Consider the following 21697-nt stretch of genomic DNA (forward strand, 5'->3'; position numbering starts at 1 on the left):
CGGCCTTCTCAACCCCCGAGGGTTGAGAAGGGCGGGATAGAAATGTTCATCATTGGCAGAAATGTATCCAATTGTCTGGTGATTATGTGGAAAAGTGAATAGTGGTAGTTAAAGAGCACATTCTAGGGATTATTTCTGTGTTTGATTTATTAAAATATTCCCATCCAAACCCAAGTAACGAAGGTGGAGGCATTATTTTTCATTCAACCCTCGTATCTTGTTGAGACCCCACCTGTCCCTGATAATAACATTATGGTTAAATTATTTACCTACTTACCCATCAGACTTATTGGTTGTCATCTTTGAGAATAGTATTTGATGACTGGCCATTTCCACCACGGTAGCTGTGTTGTGATACCTACTCATGCCAGATTTTGAAGTGTTGCCAAAGCATTCTCTGAATATTCCAAATGATCCAGAAAAGTTGGGAACCTCAAGGAAGTGCCATAAATTGCTTTACAATAGATACAGAGAATAAGGGAACATTTTTATATCATCTGCTTTTTGTTCTTGTTGCTTAACAAATGTACTTCCAGGGCCATTGAAAAAAATTGCGAGGGTTTCACTTGTAAGAACTTCAGTCATGGGGGTGGGGGGGGGCTTAACGATAGAAATTAAGAGAGCCCTATGGAGGCCAGGCTGTGTTTTAATTGGGCAACTCACAATTTATCTATTCTGTCTGAATGTGCCTTGCTTTAATTCAAAGGAATATTTTCACATTCATAGAGTATGTGAGTGTGTCTATTCATATATATGTAGCTATTTGGGGCTTTCCAGATTTCAATGAAGGAAACAGATTGTTCATCTTCAAAGTGTATTTCTATAACTGAAGGGGGCAGGAGAGAGGGGAGAAGCACAACAGTTTACTTTTCTGTGTGTATGCTGAGATGTATTGGTGTTCTTCAGTGTTAGGAAGCAATGTAGATTGTTGTCATCTCTGAGAATGAAAGTGCCAGAGGCTTTGAAACCTATAGTAAACTTCAAAGAAGATCATATGGAGTAGGATATTGTAGACAGTAGATCAAATCAGAAGCACACTTCAACCTATCTTTTCAAATACAACATATTGGGAGAGGATATGTGTTCTTTGAAGATAAAAGCACAGAAAAGTCAGTTTAGGGGGAAGGGAAATTCCTGTGAGGCATCTTTGTATCAAAAGGAAACCTTCTCATTACAAGTGTTCTTCTTCGTTTACCTTGTAATATACCCCAAACAGCCATCAAATGTTAGAAAACACATCATGTAAGTGGACATCAGTTTTGACAGAACAGTGCTATATCAATTATATATTTATTCCATGGAAGAACTTACGCACAGGAATCAGGAGAGTAGGAAGCTGGCCCTACCTGGAGATTAGGTACTTGTACACAAAAATTCAGTTTGCATTTTAATTAGGGCCCATAGTCAAAGTACCATACCAAAATGCAATGGGCATTCATTCTTTTTAACCCAAATCAAAGACATCCTTACTGGACAAGACAACAGACTTTAATTAATTCAAACTGTTTTTACCTTACAATTTCACTTGTATTTATGTTTTTCAATACATAATTATTATGAAATTGTTTAAGATATGGACTGCTACCTTGAACCAATCAAGTGAATATCACAACTATTTAGCTTAGCGACTTCATGTTATGCATGGCCACCCTGAACTGTGATTTAACAAATGTCAACATCAGCTCCCTTACATCAGCACTCGTCGTCAGCTAACTGGCTATAATCGCCTCTTTTCTTAACTATTTTCAAAATACTTGAGAGATTTAATTGCTTATACTTTATTAATTGCACCAGGATTGTGGCGCAGCTGGCTGAGTCTCAGCTGCATTAAGATCACTCTGACCAAAAGGTCATGAGTTCGAAGCCAGCCCGGGCTGGAGTTGGTGTCCAGCCATTGTGTAGCCTGTTGTCGACCTTTGCAACCCGAAAGACAGTTGCATCTGTCAAGTAGGAAAATAAGGTACTACCTTGTGTGGGAGGCTAAATTAACTAATTTATGAGGCCATAAAGAAAACTCCGGGATGTGGAATGCAGAAGAACTTCATTGGTGTCGCTGATGGACGATGAAAGCAGCAGCTCCCCTGGCGGCCAGAAAAAAGTTAAATAGCCTCTGTGTATTGTCTTGTTGTCTGTCAAACTGGCATAGAATGTTTGCCATATATGTGTATACTGTAATCCGCCCTGAGTCCCCTGCGGGGTGAGAAGGGCAAAATATAAAAACTGTAAATAAATAAATAAATAAATAAATTTGCTTCTACCAACCATTTTTGTCTGTTAAAAAGTCTTCTCCTTAATTTCTGTATTCTACATCTGGATAGACCAGGCATGGGCAAACTTCAGCCTAACAGATTACCAGCTGTTAGAAATTGTGAGAGTTGAAGTCCAAAATACCTGGAGGGCCAAAGTTTGCCCATGCTTGGGACAGACACATGTTGATAGGGTTTCAAGACCATCAGCCTACTATAATACAGGATCCTGTGAGATGTGCGGGAAAAGGAAAAAGCATGAAATAAAGGAAATATTTGCACATGAAAAATTGAATCAGCCCCATTTGTGCAAAATAAAAGTACTGGTGTTTCTATGAATTTCAGTATCTTTCCCATATTTCTGTGTGGGGGAATGTGGTTCAATGTATCTTACTTGCATGAATATTTAATGGAGGCCATAAAGAAAATAGGTACTCTGGTAACATTGTTTTCTCCTTATATGTGCTGATATTACATTAGAGTTTGTGTTTTATCCATCAAGCTATGTGAAAGAAAGGTCATTTATCATTTCTAACAGAAAGCTCTTCATGGATAAAGAGTCTCATAAAACAGTAATCTGCTATGAAAATAGATAGTTTGCAAACCAAAGACCCCCTTAGTGTAGGAATCATTTTCCTTGGTTGCTGCACTGTAGAACACATTGATATAAATCATCATAATGTCTTCCATGGAAATGGCTACCAAAGGCAGTCAGCTCCTCAATCTAATTTCAGAGATCCTGCAGGAAAGCTTTGTAGTAATAGAGACACATTTTGAACACTGTAATGTATGACAATCTGGCATTTAGAGGCAAAGCATAAAGGGAGCATATTCCTACCATCATGAATAATCAACATGTCAAAGGTAAATGATCAGTATGTCAATGTAAATAATGGGTGAAGCACTGATGTGCTCTTACATCTGAACCTGTCATTCCTTGTGTTACAGCTCTGCTGGAATGCCACTGCCTTGTGTATGGTTTTATCTATTTGCCAATGATAGGCAGTGCCACTCTGCTCACCAGTGGCTGAGCTAACTAGGGCTTCTTGGAGTTTCAGCCCAATAACATCTAAAGGTTGTACTTTGCTGATCCATGCTATACAGTAATACTGATTATAATACAGTACAACTCCCCATAATCTCAGGGGACAAGGTTGTTAACATACTGTTAAAACATAAAACTACAGATAATAGCAAGTCCAATTGAAATGAGCATCTTTTAATAAAAGCATGTCTAAAGCAATGTTTTTGGATTTGGAAAGATTAGCTGTTTACGAGAAATTTTGCCCTGGGGACGCCGACTGTATTTACTCAGTCTTCGAGGAGGCTCTTTCCGTGTCCCCCTTGTCTTACTCAACTGCTGAGTATGCCTGCCCTGTTTGGCATAGGTCTGCCCATGCAAAGCAGGTAAACATAGCATTGAATGAAACATGCAGAATAATCACAGGGTGTCTTAAACCTACACCTGTTGATAAATTCTACAAGCTAGCTGGCATTGCCCCCCCCCCCCCCCCCCCAATGTGCGATGGGAAGTTGCTGCTAAATGTGAGAGAAATACGGCTGAACTACATGGCTACCAGCCTCCTCCCAATGGATTCAAATGAAGAAAAAGCTTTATGAGAACTACCACTCCTCTTGGTGTCCCTCCAGCAACAGGAAGGGTATCCCTCTGGGCAGCTAAATCAGGAAATCCAAACTGGATGGCCCCCGCGAGGGTCTTCCTCCAGGGGCAAACCAAGAATGGGCAACCTGGAAGTCCCTGAATAGACTCTGAAGCGGAGTGGGCAGATCAAAAGACAACCTGGCAAAATGGCACTACCTAAAAGAATCCCATACCTTGTGTGACTGTGGAGCAGAACAGACAACTCTGCATCTGTATGCTTGTCCATTGTGCCCTGCCTCATGTACAGAGGAGGAATTGTTGGAGACTACAGACAATGCCGTTGCTGTTGCCCATTTTTGATCAAAAGATATTTAGCCGCCACACCTTCTATTTTTATCAGTTTTATACTAATTTATGCAATGCTTTTGATATGAAATAAATAATAAAAGCATACCATAGAATTGCTCTGGTAGTCTAAAAATGCCTTATCAAGAACATATCTCTAGCATTTTAGGTCCTCCAGCACAACTGTATTGTCAACATTCATCAGAAGCATACCGTAGAATCTTGCTGGATTATCTAAAAAAATGCCTAGAGAGAACCTTTTTCTGAATGTAGGTGAGCAAAATCACAGGTAACGGCCCCAGGGGTATGAAAGTTGCACTATTTATGGCTACCATCGCTTAAAACATCAAGATTGCTGGTATACACCCTGAAGACTGCTAGTATACACCCTGACCAGGTGCACGACTGGGTGAAATAGTGCCAACAAACCAGTAAAGTGGACCCCACCATGAAGCGGGACAAATGCTGAAGAAAAAGAAGATTCTTAGAACAACCAACTACTCTATGGAAGCAAAGAAGTCCACTGCCAGGCCTGGTTATATCCTTCTTCCTAAGAAGAAGGATATGTTTAAATACTTAAAATGATGCCATACTGAAGCTGGGGCAAGCTTGTTTTCTGCTGTTCCAGAGACTGACCTTTTCACACGGGGCAAAAATATCCAATTTTGCCACGTTAGTTCACAACTTGGACAGGGTCTGTCATGCGCCATCACACAATGCACGGCAGGCCCTGCTCATTTTCCTCTCAAAGTGGAGGCGCTTTGTCCTCCTGTAAGACTGTAGGTTTTTGTAGCAAATAATCACTCACAAGTCAGTTTGGAAATGAATATAATTTGCTTGTTTCTCCACAGCAAAGGAAGACACTACTGCCTTTTACCCACCACCACTTCCTTTTATACCCTCTCCCAAGTTCCAACCCAAAGTCTCCAGCGCCCTCTGCTGGCTTCACAATGTCAAAATGTCAGAGAAAGAAAACTGCGGCAGCCAGGATGATCCAGCCAGGATGTCATGCAGGAAATTTATGATGTCTCCACGATGTCAGAAATTGACTCCTGACATGATTCCTCCCCTAGAAAGAAAAACATAAATACCGGCAGCATCGACCTTAACTAGGTTTCATGGGATAATTTACATGAAAACGCCTAATTAGCTGTGGCGCTCGAATATCCGCTGCCCTCACCCACTCAGAGTCATTGAAATGGCGCCACTTCACTAAATACTGCAAACTCCCACGACGTCTTCTGGAGTCTAAAATATCAGCAACCTCGAAATGTTGTTCCCCATCTACCAGAATAGGATTTGGGACCTCACCCGGCAAGTGCCACTTGGTATGGCCACACACGGGTTTCAATAAACTGCAGTGGAACACTGGATGTATCCTCCTTAGACTATGTGGCAAGGACAACTTAACTGTGACAGGGTTGATTTTCTTGATTATTTCAAAAGGACCCAAATATTTTGGCACCAATTTCTTTGATGGTTGGGTTGTCTTTAGGAATTTGGTTGACAAATAAACTTTATCCCCGATGTTAAAATCCCACTGTGGAGCCCTTTTCCTATCAGCAAACTTCTTGTAGTCCTCCCTGGACTTTTCCAATGCACTTTTAATGACTGGCCAACTTTCAGCTATCCTTTTGCTCCATTCCGAAGGGGTTTCTACTCCCTCTTGTTCCATCTTTAGCTCTGGGATTGGCACAAAGTCCTGTCCATAAACCACTTTGAACGGAGTACAACCTATAGATGCATGAAATGAGTTATTGTAACACACTTCAGCAAAAGGAAGCAACTGTTCCCAATCATCCTGTTGATAACTGACATAGCACCTTAAGAATTGCTCCAAAGATTTTTGAACTCGTTCTGTGCAGCCATCAGTCATGGGATGGAAAGCAGAGCTCAACCCTTGCTCAGTTCCCATCATGCGTAGAAAGGCCTTCCAGTACTTAGCTGTAAACTGTGATCCCCGGTCTGAGATTATTCTTTCAGGACACCCATGAAGGCGATATACATGTTGTAGCAGTAACTTTGCTAGCTGTGGTGCGCTTGGAACCTTCTTTAGCGGTACAAAATGGGCTTGTTTAGAGAATAAGTCTATAATAGTCCAGATAACTGTACATCCTTTGCTCTCAGGTAGATCTACAATAAAATCCATCGCAACCTGTTTCCAGGGTCTAGAAGGACTGGCCACGGGTTGTAACAACCCTCTTGGTTTTCCAATCAAAGACTTTCCCCTTGCACAGGTGACACATTCTTGTACATAGCTCTTTACATCTCTCCGGATTTTTGGCCACCAAAACTGACGGGATACTAGCTGTAAAGTTTTCACAAATCCAAAGTGCCCAGCTGTTTTATGGTCATGAGACCTCTCTAATACCTTTACACGAACAGACTCCGGAACATACACCTTTTCTCTGTGATACCACAGTCCATCTTTTTCCTCTAGTCCACCCCGATGCTCCGGTAGCCACAGATCAGCCTTATATCCATCTTGGAACACTTTCAACCACCCACCTTCTAAAAACTTTCCACGGTTAGCACCTGACACCTTTCGCTGAGATTGGGATCTCGTCTGAACTACCAACCCCAGCTGCTCAGGGGTGAACACCGTTCCAACCACCTCAGGAGCTCTGCTCTCATACTGTGGCAATCTTGATAAGGCATCCGCCATGCAGTTACTTTTTCCAGGAAAGTGGTTTAAGGTAAAATTAAACCTACTGAAGAACTCGGCCCACCTGACTTGTTTTGGACTCAGCCTTTGAGGAGTCTGGAGGGCCTTCAAATTTTTATGATCGGTCCAAACTTCAAAAGGGTGTTGGGCCCCTTCAAGCAAATGTCGCCAGGCAAGCAATGCCCCTTTTACGGCAAATGCCTCCTTCTCCCATACTGGCCATTTTCTCTCAGTTTCTGAAAACTTTTTTGACAAATACGCACATGGCACTAGTCCTTTTTCCGGGGACACCTGCAATAGCACTGCTCCATAAGCCACATCTGAGGCATCACAGTGTACCACAAATGGCCGCTCTGAGTCGGGATGGGCTAAGATGGGTTGCTGTGTGAATAAGGTCTTCAGCTGATCAAACGCCCGTTGACACACCTCAGTCCACTGCAGCTTGGCACCCGGGGACTTCACTTTTACAGACTCTCCCCTGCCTTTAGTTTTCAACAATTCAGTAAGGGGAGCTGCTATTTTGGCAAAGTCTTGAATAAATTGCCTATAGAAATTTGCAAACCCCAAAAAACTTTGCAACTGTCTTCTAGTTTTGGGTGCTTCCCAGTCCAATACATCCTGTACTTTATTGGGGTCCATTTCTATCCCGTCACAGGATATACGATACCCCAAATAATCCAGCCGGTCTTTGTGAAACTCACACTTTGATAACTTTGCATAAAGCTGTGCTTGTCTTAGGCTTTGTAACACTTGCTTCACTAAAGGAATGTGTTCCTCCAACGTTCGGGAATAGATTAAGATGTCATCCAAATAAACCAACACCCCCTTGTACAACAATGGGTGTAGGACCTCGTTTATCATCTGCATAAACACTCGCGGAGCTCCGGTTAAGCCAAAAGGTAATACTTTGTACTGAAATGCCCCTAGTGGACAGTTAAATGCCGTCTTCCATTCATCCCCCTTTTTTATTCTCACCCGAAAATAGGCTTCCCTTAAATCCAACTTCGTGAAGATCCTTCCCTTTGACAAATGTCCCAACATATCTTTCACTAAAGGCATAGGATATTGGTTTGAAATACATATGGCATTCAGACCCCTAAAATCGGTACAAAGTCTCAAGGTGCCATCCTTTTTTGGTCTAAACAGCACAGGGGCAGCTAATGGGGAATTTGCAGGTTCTATGAACCCTCTTGCTAGATTTTTGTCAATGAACTCACGCAGACAATCCTTCTCCCTTGGAGACATAGCATACATCTTAGGTTTTGGCAATTTAGCTTGAGGGTCTATGTTTATGGCACAATCAGTTTTTCTATGGGGAGGCAGCTGATCAGACTCCTTCTCATCAAAAACATCCAGGTACTCATGGTAAACATCTGGCACCCCACTAAATGACAGGTCTACTTTCTCTGCCACGCCTGTCAGGCTCAAGCCCACTTTGCCCACAACTTTTCCTTTTTTAGTTCTTGAAATCATACAGGTTGGCGAGTAACTTCCACCATTAAAGTGTAACACCCCGCTAACCCAGGCTATCTGAGGGTTTCGACTCCTGAGCCAGTCCATACCCAAAATCACTTCACATGATTTGATGGGGGTCACTACAAATTGTAGCAGCTCCTGATGAGACCCTAACTTCATGTTTACAAACTCAGTTTTGTACTCCACAGGGGCTCCTCCTGCTTGAGTCCCATCTAGTTGAGTAAAAGCAATGGGTCTTTCTAACTGAATCAATCGCAACCCCATCTCCGCAGCCACCCTGGGCGATATGAGACACCTTGTACACCCACAATCTAGCAACGCTGGTAACTGCCATACACACCCATTCCTCTTGTTACTCAGTTCCACCTTCAAAAACATCATCTCACAGTCTGCAGTCACCAAGGGTTTCACGCCCTGTTGTGGTTGGATCTCCCGCCGAGCGTGATTTACGGAAGATCTCTGCCGTTTCCCTGTTCCTCCTCTTCGTTATCTTCATCCGTCTCAGGGTCCAGATCTCCATCTCCCCAAACATTCTCTCGGGCCATGTTGGCTTTGGTGCTGCCTTGTTTCCGAGGTGCCAGCCTTCTTCCTTTCCCATTCTCCCTTTCCAACGAGCTGGCATTTGACTTGCCCCAGCAATCAGCTGCTCGATGTCCCGGTTTTCCACAGTTGAAACAATTGAAGGACTTACTAGACCTTTCTTTGCTACTGGCACTTGGTTTAACTGCAATGTTTCTAGTAGACCCCAATCCTCTCCTGACTACAGAGGCTCTTGTCCTTCTCTTCAGCTGCTCCTTAGCACATTCCACCTTCCCAGCTAACACTGTCCATGCTAGTAAATTATCCGGATCATCCCTATGCAGGCACCAATCCAACAGCTCAGGCCTCAAGCCATCTTTGAAGTACTCCAATTTTGTTGCGTCTGACCACTCTGGAATTTTTTCAGCCAAAGCCTTAAATTCCAGTGCATACTGAGACACCGACCGCATTCCTTGGCTCAACTGCTTGAGCTCAGCTTTGGCTTTCAGCCCCTCTAATGGATCTTGAAACCTAGCTCTTAAAGCTTCCAAAAATGTTCCCACCCGATTTAACTCAGGGGCCCTAGCTGCATGCAATCGCAATAGCCAATCTGCAGCACTGGCTTTAAGATTAGCCCCAATCATCCTTACTCGGGCTGCCTCTGAAGGAAACAAATGTCCATAAAAGGCAGTAGTGTCTTAATGTAAGACTGTAGGTTTTTGTAGCAAATAATCACTCACAAGTCAGTTTGGAAATGAATATAATTTGCTTGTTTCTCCACAGCAAAGGAAGACACTACTGCCTTTTACCCACCACCACTTCCTTTTATACCCTCTCCCAAGTTCCAACCCAAAGTCTCCAGCGCCCTCTGCTGGCTTCACAATGTCAAAATGTCAGAGAAAGAAAACTGCGGCAGCCAGGATGATCCAGCCAGGATGTCATGCAGGAAATTTATGATGTCTCCACGATGTCAGAAATTGACTCCTGACACCTCCACCACAGGGAGGAAAGTGTTGTTCAAGTAGTTCTGATGAAGCTACCCACACTTTCCTCCCCAAATCCCTGTGTGATGGCAGAAAGGGCAGTGGGACAACGTGTGTTGCCACCCTTTCTGCCATCTGATGAGAGAAGGGAATGGATGCCATGTGATGAGGGGAGGAGGGAGGGTGTGCAGGGGGCGCAATCTGCCTCATGCACTTTCCCTTTTGCTGGCAATTGGGACACTTGGAGCATATGGTGCAGTTTAGTGGTCTGGCCATTTATAACCATGTTATTATACGGGTCATTTTGTGTCCTTGTACTACTCTGTATTTCTGGCCTATTAATGTCACCATCCTCACATTACATTCCTTCTTTCAATTCATCTACTTAATCAATTATTTGCTCACAGACTGATCAAATCAACAATTTCTCTAGGGTTGTTTGAACATTCATTGTGCGTCCCCACCTATCTTTATAGCTTTGTAGTATAGATGAGAGATTTCAGTTATCAATTTTATATATCCAGTAAGAGAAAGGTATTCTATTGCTCTATAAATTCCAAAATCTTCATGTAATGACCTTGCAAGTGTAACAAAAAAAATAGTGCTTGCCTAAAATTTATTTTTTATCAAGGACAATAAAAATTCATTTCTATGCTTTCCAAGTGACTGTGAAGCCATTACAAGTAATAACTTATCTTTGCCATGAAATATCTAGTCAAGGAATGGGAAATCAAATATTTCAAAACAGGGTGGGTTAAAGCAAGACAAGAAAGGAAGTCCCATGCTTCCTTGGAAGGTGAAGAGATAAGGCACCGGTCTCATTAATCATTCTGAAATGGTGATATAGTACAATATAATTTCACTTTAAGGCAATTTTAATGGAGAACTTTGATTCAGTGCCTTAGGTTGGTAGTGCTAATGTTCTCACAATGTAAATCTGTACGTGCAGAACTCCAGCTAAAATATACGGGCAAGCATTGTTCCATATTCACTTGATGTCCTCAGAACAAATACAAAGATTTAAGTAACCTCAGCCATATTAATTACAAATTACAAGGGTTGCTCCTCCACAGCTGCATGCTTTGTTAGTTCTGCCATTGAATCTTTAAGAACCAGCACAGCATAAGGTAGCCACACACCCCCTTCACAAAGGATGGCCCTATATTTGGAGTTGCCAAAGGGCAGTCCTCTTTTTGAAGGAGTCCAGTTTTGAAAATGTCATCTTTTCAAAAGATAGTCCAGCTTGATTTAAAGACAAAGAACCAACAGTGGAAATTAAGGACTTTGAAGTTGCTTATCCATAGTACATAGAGCAAAAGTATGCGAGTCACAGGTGAGATATATAATAACATGTGTTAATTATAAAAATAATGTCTGATTTTGCATCTGTGCATGCAAATTAGAATTTGCAATTGTATGTAAATTATTGTTCTCTTGTGTCCTCATTTTATGGTGATGGGTTAAGTGTCCATTCGAAGAGCAACAATTAATAAATGACCTTAAAAAGTTCTTCTTGGCTTTCTCAGAATCCAATTTTCATTTTCTTCCCCATTCTTGTTGGGAGCTAGGTTTTGTGGCTTTGTGACTTTTTGAACACTAACTATTGTATACATTTCTTATAATTTGCACATTTATATTTTTGCATTTATCAAAGCTATGGTATATTTCCTTATGCAGTAAAGTATTCTGTGTATATTTGTTGCCAATGATTTGCATTTTAGCTGCTTGTATTTTAAAGTATATGGACTGATTTTTTTTGGGAAAATCTTGCAAGCCTTAAAAATGTGTGTGTATTTTTTTTTCAAAATAGTACTCCAGAGGTGGAGAAAATGTTTTAAAGACTTTTGTAAAGGTAAAGGTTTCCTTTTTTCTGTGTCCGATGGATGGTGCTCATCTGCATTTCTAAGCTGAAGAGTCGACATTGCCTGTAGATGCCCCCAAGATCATGTATCTAGCATGACTGCATGGAGTGCTATTACCTTCCCACCAAGACGATACCTATCAATCTACTCACATTTGCATGTTTTCAAACTGATAGGTTGGCAGAAGCTGGGCCCAACAGTTGGAGCTCACCCTGCTACCTGGATTCGAACTGCCAAGCTTTTGGTCAGCAAGTTTAGCAGCTCAGTGGCTTAACCTGCTGCACCACCAGTGAAATTATTTTTGAGTGTAGTGAAATTATTTTTGTTTCTGTTACCTAGGTCTGAAATTATTTGAAAGACAACTTAAGACTCTATCAGCCCACCTAAGCCTGAAAAATGAGGTTTAGCAGATCTGCTGACTATAAAGTCATTCTGGAGGTTTTGTATTTCTGCTATAAGTTGAGGAGCATATGCTCCATGGATTTGGAAGTCATAATGTAATCCAAATGGTCATATCTTTGTTTCCTGGCCCAAGTGGAAGTGAAACTCTGCCTTGTACTAGCCTTTAGTCAAACCATGCAATGTACTTCATAGCAAACCATAGCAAACCATGCAATGTAAGTCATTGCAAATTTTTTCAAAAAATATCAAAAGCAAACCCAGAGACTATAAAATACCAAAAACTAAAATGCAATGCAATGTTCCTGTGAATGAACACAGTTGCCTATTTTGGTCTCTTTCTATACATCTGATGAATAGTTGGCTGAGATATATTACCATGTGTAATAGATCTTTCTTCTGTTCCTTTTAAATCGATGCACAAAGAAAGAAAATTAATAGATCTGCACAAACATTGTAAATCTGTCGGTGTTAATCATGGAAAGGTTTGTCCACTTCCTTTTATAGACATCAAGTATAGAACTGAAACTATATTTAGTCACACAAACCCATTTGTACCCATTTGAAGGTATGGCATTATGCCTACTAAAATTCATTTGCTATTGGCTTTAATGGGTATTGTAATGGGAGTAGAGTGCTTCATTAATATGCTGGACTTCCACTCACATCAATTTAATAGAAGAGTATTGGCTTCTGTGGTCACTTCAGTACACAAATCTCTTTCCTTCTAAGGATCTAACCAGTCTGGCATGGATTCCACCAAAATAGTCTATGATTGGTAGGTTTGGCATGGCATCAAGCTGCATAAAACCTCATATCCTGTATGGCACAGGTCCACCATTTCTTGGTTCAGAAGCAGATGAAAGACCTCTGCCATGGCCTTGGAGGGAGAGAAGAAGATAGATGCACAGCTCCATCACGCCTTGAACCCAAAGCAAATGGAAAGCCTTTCATCATCTCTGATGTTGCTGCCACTGCCCTAGCCTTGGGGAGAGAAAAGAAGAAGCAATCAGGACTGTACCCCCCCCCCCAAAAAAACCCAAAAATATTCAGGGTAAAAAAACCTGGTTTACTCATGAATTTTAACTGATTAACCAAATCCCCATGCAAAGTCTACGAGAAGCAAAAAGTCCCTCCAGAACTGCAAGCACTATCTCAAGCAAATTGACAATTTATTCACATTGTCATTACTTGCAGCAATAGCTGATATAGTGGAAGCAACCAAGTTGGCCCACCCATAGCAGGCAAAGCCTAAGGCATGGGGAGGAGGGAGCATGAAGGCCCTCATGAAGGAGACTAGACTTGATGGGGGCAGTTTACAGGGGTGGAGCTTGAGGCTGCTTACCTCCCTGCTGTACTTTTTGCTTCAGAATGAGGTAGGAAGTAGGTTCCTAATGAGGAATTAGTCCTTTCCTTACTTGCTCCCTCCCCTCCTCTTTTCCAAAGGATAGTAGGGCGTTCAGCTTTATAGCCTTTGCCAATATATTAGGAAGTCAGGTCTCCATTTTGTTCAGACCTAATGATGGGCTTCATGCCTCAGGCTGGAACCATTCTGGAGGGGGCCTTGTGGTCTTCCCCTGTATCTAAGAGGCCCTCCAGGATCTGCTTGGTCAGGCTCATGGACTAACAAACTAGAAGTTATCAGATCCGGTCCATTCTGGAAGCTGTGCAGTCATACTCTCTTGGCCCCAGAGCAAGGCACAGACACACTATTGGAAATATAAATCTTTGTTACATGGCCAACTGTCTCATTTAGGGTGGGAATCCTGGCTTCCCACCCCAAACTTCAGGTCTGTATTTTCACTTCATGCCAGGCTGGTGGTCCTCAACCTGTGGGTCCCCAGGTGTTTTGGCCTACAACTCCCAGAAATCCCAGCCAATTTACCAGCTGTTAGGATTTCTGGGAGTTGAAGGCCAAAACATCTGGGGACCCACAAGTTGAGAACCACTGTGCTAGGCCAAATGTTGGGCCCTTCCTGAAAGAGGCTGTTTGCTTTGCTGCTACAGGGGGCACCATTTTCTACAGTGTTTGAAAGGAGCTGCCAGGTCCTGCTTGCTCAGGCTCATAGTTAAGCCCCCTGAAAGGCACAGAAGTTAAGCAGTCACACTTTCTCAGCCACAGGGTAAGATACACACATTCAGGTTAAAAATAAATCTTCATTATATTATTTATATTCATTATGGTGAATATCCTGACAATGTATTTTAGGGCTGTGGTTTTGTCTTATACCAAGCCTCATCCATTTGGGGGATTGTATTCCCAAAAACTCAATAAGAAAAATTCAGGTTAAAATATAGTTCAGGATGTTTCCAGGTATATAACAACTGTTATAATTTGTGATTGCTTTACAAGTTTATACTTCAATTTCTCCTAAACTATCAAGTAATTTTTGAATAATTAGGTACCAGATTAAGAATATCTTTTGCAGTTTCTAAGTATTTGATAATATGTATGGGTCATTGGTCTTGATTTTTCGATATGCCAATTTAAAGTGTGTGTGTGTGTGGGTGTGTCATTTTCAACTCTTAAATGTTTGAAAACATACATAAGAAGCACAATGGGGCAAGAAAGACTGACTGGACTTGCACTCCTGAGTGTCCATTGAAGTTTATCAATGGAGCCTGATTTCTGTTAAACTGTATTGACACAGTTTTCAAATGTGTCCAACAAACATAGTGGTATTCTTTTGTAACTATAAATTATCAATTAACAGTCATTTTCAGTTATTTTAAGACTTCAAACTTTGTAACTAAAATACAAAATGGATTTAATCAAGTCTATATACAAATATAGAATGAACAATACTATTTAAATTATTTTGTGTTATGAACTACTCTTTGTGATTCGCTAAAAAAAGTTTCTACCTCCCCAAAAAAAATTCTGGCTATGATCCTGGAGGCAGTCATGGCTCCAACATGTTTAGGTCCAGAAGTAGATGAAACACCACTCCGCCCATCCCTCTGAAGCCATTGCCCTGGTCTCAGAGGGAAAGAGGCAGTCACATTCTCTTGAATCCAAAACATATGAAAGGTCCTCCCATCATCTTGGCTGCCACAGCCCTAGTCTTGGAGGGAAAGAAGAAGAGGCAGTCACAGTTCCATTATACTTAGACCCAGAAGCAGATGAAAAGCCCTCCAGCCATCCCAATTGCCACTGTTATGTGCATGGAGGGAGAAAATAAGAGGCAAAATCTAACGGACAACCCCTGTCACACTGCCACCCCCTTTTACTTTTGTGTCATGACTTAATCAGATTGTAAGACTAAGACCATATACAGTGATAGTGGGAAAACAACAACAATTGAAGCTTATTGGAATGTAATAAATGACAGACGGTATCCTTGTAATATAATTGATCTTGATGGGTTTATGGATAAAAAGAAATTAATCCAAAAAGCATAATATAAAATTGAAGCAAGAGCCAATCATGTGTTATCAACTCCAGGTTCCTCTTTTCTCATTCCATAATTGCCTCTAGTCACTTCAGTTTAAGTTACACCCGAACCGTCTTTTTTCTCTGAAAAAACAAAAAGGCAAAAAAGACTGTTATTTCTGATTCTGGTTACAGAATTAACTAGAAATTATGGCCCGTGGGCTATTTTAGGGGATTAGTAGGTAGATAAAAGGATGTAGAATATTTTTGTCACTGTGGGAGAATAGCTTGAAGAGCATTGCAGTCAAACATATTTGCTAGATGTTACACATTTTCACCATCTCTGAATAAACCCCTGAGTGCATCTTAAATCAGTCTTCATAAAAGGCTCCCTAGCAAGTTTAATCTTGGATTTTTAATATTACAGACTGCGTCACCCACCAAAAAAGAAAGCAGCATGGTAATTTTGTGCATAAAAGAAGTGTCACTTAATATTATCTTGATGAAAAGGCCTGCATTGAGGCATTACACAGCATGTTATGAATTGGATTAACTCAGTTTAGATGATTTTACCCCAGGTACATAAGGGTTCTTGCAAGAATACTGAAGTAGTTAGTCCAGATCATCCTTCACACCCTTTCTTTCCTCAATTCTTGTTGAAACACCAGTATCACTCTATTTTTAAAGAGCATTTGTGCCATTTAAACTGCATTTTAGGGGGCTGGGGTTTTATAAGTACTAGCAGTAGGATTATTATCTTTTCTCATTTATGAAAATGGCTATGCATCCAAATCATTGTGGTATGTGGTTCTCAGAGGCGGCCCTAGGTAATTTTCAATGGTAAGCAAAAAGTATCCCCCCCCCCCCAACAAATCACTGATATATATTTTCTGTTTGTTGTGGGAGTTCTGTGTGCCATATTTGGTTCAATTCCATCATTGGTGGAGTTCAGAATGTTCTTTGATTGTAGGTGAACTATACATCCCAGTAACGACAACTCGCATATGTCAAGGTCTATTTTCCCCCAAGAGCGCTCCTGGGCAAAAACCAACTATACTGCAAATGCTTACTTTTCGTAATGGGTTGAGCCGCCCCTGGTGGTTCTTCTCCATGGCTCTTTTCCTTCAGAAATGAGGCAGGTTAGGACACCATGAAGAGAAGAATTTGTGATTGATAAAGCAAGTATTGTGTGCCGCAGATGTTTCAGTGGTTCAGATATTCTTATCCACACCATTTTCCCATTCTGTTCATATGTTTTCATACTAGTATATTTCAAGTAGCAAATAATTCACAAACAAATGCACAGAGAAATACACATTTAATAATAATATCCATTTCCCACCTGTGCATTATTCACATTCTCATATGCAAAAATGTTAATCTTCTACTTTTTCTTTCATCATCACAAAGCACTTCCAAAACAGTCTTCCACAATAATATATATAAATATCTCCAGAAATCTCAAGGTCAAGTAAATCCTTCCCACAATGCTGCAAATTGTGCTGCAAATCCCATTGGAGCAAGGCAGTGTTTCCCCCTTGAGAAGAGAAAAAAGCTGGCAGCAACACATTCTATTGCAAATCTCAGCAGTATCTGTTTTGGGGATATTGTCAAGTTGCACTGTATCAACATTGCTAGATAGATGTGTGGGAGAAGCATGAGAAAATAGTTGCACTTATTTTCAGTGAAGAGTAATTGTGGGACCTTAAAGATGAACAATTAAGACATGGGGTTGCTGTGAGTTTTCCAGGCTGTCTTTCCAGGCAAGATTCTGGAACATGGCCATACAGATCAGAAAACTCACAGCAACCCAGTGATTCCAGCCATGAAAGCCTTTAAATGAGACATAGTTTTTGGAGCAGAGGCTTGAATCCTATTGGAATATTTATTTGATGGGGTTTGTATGTATGTGCAAAATAGGCATATAAAGACTATCACTGTTATTCATTTCTTGTCCAACAATCAGAATACCCAGTCAAGAAGGATAACATTGTGGTGAGAATTTCGTACAATGTTCTGCACAATACATTATTTTCTCCCAATATTCACATAGCCCAATGCATTTCTAAATCTTATGCTGGGGGGAGGGGGGTAGTTCACAAAACCAGAAAACAATTTCCATAGATATTGTACAAGTTTTAAAGAAAATGCTTACAAAAAGCCACATAAATATGCAGAATATTGGTTTTTTCAGTGTGAAATAATTATTTGTCAGAAAATTAATTTGCTTCAAGGGTTGGAGAAGAAAAGTAGTAGAGTATATTGAAATGGCTAAGATCTCCAATGGTATATGGAGAAAAAACAAAGAAGAATTCACTAGAAAATAGAGACTTTGGGTATTTAAAAACAAGACAAAATAGATTTTGAAATAGCCAAATGGGGAGTTATTAGTGTAATAAGGACAGATATACTAGTTCCATATGGTGTAGTGTTGAAAGTAATGGGTGGTGGTTCACAGGTGCGAATGGGGAGGTGACAGGACAGGGGAAATAATACTTGTATTTTGATTGTCACAATAAAAATATACAAAAAATAGAAAAACAGATTTATTGTGCATAAGGAAACAAAATTTCCAGATAACGACTTGGTTTGGGACTGGAGAGGGACATTATATAAGATTGTTGGGGTGGAGAGGTTGTGTACAAGTCTTAAACATTTTCCACTCATGACTCCTTTCCACCCAAGAAATGTCTATGTAACTTCGGGTATATAGATATATAAAATAGGTATAAAATCAAACATTTATTGATAGAAAGTCAGAATTTGAAAGACATGCTAAACAAGTTGATTTCCCCATTTTATGAAGCAAAGCTGAACCATTTTCTGCAAAGTTCACTGTAAACACTGCATGTTGTTGCTAACTGATTCATGTAAATATTGCAAATTTGCATAAGATGAACCTGTGTCTGCCTTCATTTGTGATATGAGAATACAGCAATCCAAAGAGAGTGATTACCGTAAAGGTGGAAATGAGAGGTGTGTTAAAAATTGGCAGTTTTTGGAGGGCCCTACCTGAAGCAGTAGCAGATTGTTCATTGCAAGCTGCTTTGCTGTCAAAGCCACACAGTAAGTGGGAATTACTGTTCCTACATTTCCCCTCCATGATGTCCGAGAATTACTCTGTTAAAAAAAATAGCAGTTGGGCTAATGAGTCAACATCATTTTTGTTGCCGCCATCACCAAGACATTCGAAAGAAACTGAAACACATACATCCACTCTCTGACCTTGAGAAATGTAACTGGCCCAATACTCAGCAGGTCTTATTTGTTGTCTATACCCACCCTACCCCCAGTACTACTAAATTCCATGGTAATCATGGTAATTTCACTGACAAAACCACTAAAATGTTCCCTTTTTGAAGGTGCTGCATATATGACTGCACTGCTATCAACAAAAGTGGTGATAAGGGGGAATATTGATGCCTCTCATCATCAAATCTTGGAGTAATGAGATGTTTAAGTTACAGTTCCATTTCTACCAGGAAGCTTCTTCATTGCTAATATCAGAATACAGAACAACCCAATCTTGTACTCTTCCATTGTTTGTTAGCCTGCAGTCAAGAGTGGAAGAGTAGTAGTAAAGGGATCATTAAATCTTACTCAAAGTCATGCTGCTTTAGCTGCTTTTCTTCCTGCAGAGAAAATGTGAGAGGTGCACATTTTGAGCCCACAAATGGCAAGAAGAAAAACAATTACAACCCAATACACACATTTTATTCCTCAGGTTCTGAGTTCTTTAAAACAAACAAACTGGCAGGAGAAAGAAACATGCAATTGAATGTAACACATGGTTTGGTTCTGAGTAGAGCATTTGATATGAGCAAAATGCAGCAAACTATTAGAGGTGACATATGACAGCTTGGTTTAAAGTCACAAATACTTTTTCTCTCTACAGTGCCACCAGTGATTCGTGTCTATCCTGAAACTCAGGCTCAAGAACCTGGCATTTCAGCAAGCCTCAAATGTCATGCTGAGGGCATTCCAAATCCCAAAATTTCCTGGCTAAAGAATGGCATAGGTCTTGTGCCCAAAGCATCCAAACAACTGATGCTGATAGGTAAGAGTAAGAAAATGTTTTGTTGTCATAAAGCCAGAGAGAAATGGGAAAGGTTCTTTTACTAATTCACAAGCATTCTTAAATCAATGACCAATGTTATATTCCTTCTTTGGTAAATCTTGATAAAAAATATTGGTCTGTTTGGGGTGAAAGTTAATTGGCCCCATATCTTGTATAAATCATGCTGTTTTAGCTTTCATTCTCTTCAGAGGGATATTATGTGAGTAGGGAAGAATTATGGTTGTATTTATCAATTTAAAATAGAGAGCAATAAAATTAAGGCATAATATGTAGCCTGAACAGATTTTGCATTTCCAGACTTCTCCATCTGTAGGTGGTATCAGTGCTAAAACTACTTGAAATCTTTTTTAAATCTTACCTTGATATGTTTGAAATATTTGTGCTCCAGTCCTGACACTCCCATCTTATTTAGTTTCAACAGAGCTCCCTCTGCAAAGTGAATGAAAGATTGGCTCCTACAAACTTCTCCCTTTCCCTAACCATTTTCCTATTAGGATGCCTTAAAGACTTTATTTTTCTCTTGCAGCAAATGGAAGTGAACTTCATATTAGTAGTGTTCGGTATGAAGACACAGGAGCCTATACTTGCATTGCTAAAAATGAAGTGGGTGTTGATGAGGATATTTCTTCTCTCTTCATTGAAGATTCAGCTAGGAAGACCCGTAAGTTGAAGTCAATGTATTTCCTACACATTTTCTTTTAATTATGTATGAACATGTAACTGTATGTGTCTAAAATTACACATTTTGTGGCCTTGGAAAAATTGAACTGAGTTTTCTGAGTAAAAGTCCACATGATCATAACATAAACATGTTGCTTACCATTGATCACCAATAACCAACACACACACACACACACACACACATATATATGCTCTGTGCATAATGAGTACCTTAAAAAACAAAAGGACCAATGAATGAAATCACACCAAATTTGGCAACAAAACGTCTCACAACACAAGGAGTGACCATCACTCAAAAAATTATGATTTTGCCATTTGGGAGTTGTAGTTGCTGGGATTTATAGTTCACCTACAATCAAAGAGCATTCTGAACTCCATCAACTATGGAATTGAACCAAACTTGGCACACAGAACTCTCTTGACCTACAGAAAATACTGGAAGGGTTTGATGGGCATTGACCTTGAGTTTGGGAGTTGTAGTTCACCTTCATCCAGAGACCACTACAGACTCAAACAATGATGGATCTGGACCACACTTGGCACAAGCACTCAATATGCCCAAATATGAACACAGATGGAGTTTGGGGAAAATAGATTTTGACATTTGGGAGTTGTAGTCACTGGGGTTCACAGTTCACGTACAATCAAAGACCATTCTGAACCCCATGAACGACAGAATCGCGGCAAACTTCCCACACAGAACCCCCATGACCAACAGAAAATACTTAAGGCCATCCAGTCCAACTCCCTTCATCAGGGCAAGAAAATGTAATCAAAGTCCTCCTGACAAAGAGCCATCCAGCCATAGATATAAATAGATAGATGATAGATAGATAGATAGATAGATAGATAGATAGATAGAGAGTTGTAGTTGCTGGGATTTATAGTTCACCTACAATCAAATAGCATGATAGAATTGAACTAACCGGGGCATACAGGACTCCCATGCCCAACAGAAAATACTAGAAGGGTTTGGTGAGCTTTGACCTTGAGTTTGGGAGTTGCAGTTCACCTACATCCAGAGATTACCATGGACTCAAACAATGATGGATCTAGACCAAACTTGGCACGAATATTCCATATGCCCAAATATGAACATAGATTGAGTTTGGGAGAAATAGACCTTGACATTTGGGAGTTGTAGTTACTAGGGTTTATAGTCCACCTATAATCAAAGAGTGTTCTGAACCCCACCAATGACAGAATGGGGCCAAACTTCCCACACAGAACCCCATGACCAATGGAAAATATTCAAGGCTATCCAGTCCAACTCCCTTCACCAGGGCAAGAAAACATAATCAAAGCCCTCCCAACAAAGAGCTATCCAGCCATATAGATAGATATGATTCACACACATAGTATCATAGATTTGAAAGGGACCCCTGAAGAAGGACAATTATATGTTGCATGTTTCAGAGTAGGCAAATCAGACACTCTCCACATGCTGTTTTTTTGTCAACACTGACA

At 40.5% G+C, this 21697-nt stretch overlaps 1 protein-coding gene across 2 annotated transcripts in view; it reads left to right on the top strand.

The window, feature by feature from the left end:
* FSTL4 (follistatin like 4) overlaps positions 1 to 21697 on the top strand; it is a 550230-nt gene that overhangs the window by 502707 nt on the left and 25826 nt on the right. For both annotated transcript variants that reach the window (XM_060765261.2, XM_060765262.2), the window contains exons 9-10: positions 19367 to 19528; positions 20076 to 20210. In XM_060765261.2, coding sequence (XP_060621244.2) covers positions 19367 to 19528; positions 20076 to 20210 — 297 coding nt within the window. The remainder of the gene's footprint in view (positions 1 to 19366; positions 19529 to 20075; positions 20211 to 21697) is intronic.

The sequence above is a fragment of the Anolis sagrei genome, chromosome 2, assembly GCF_037176765.1.
Source record: "Anolis sagrei isolate rAnoSag1 chromosome 2, rAnoSag1.mat, whole genome shotgun sequence".
Taxonomy (NCBI): domain Eukaryota; kingdom Metazoa; phylum Chordata; class Lepidosauria; order Squamata; family Dactyloidae; genus Anolis; species Anolis sagrei.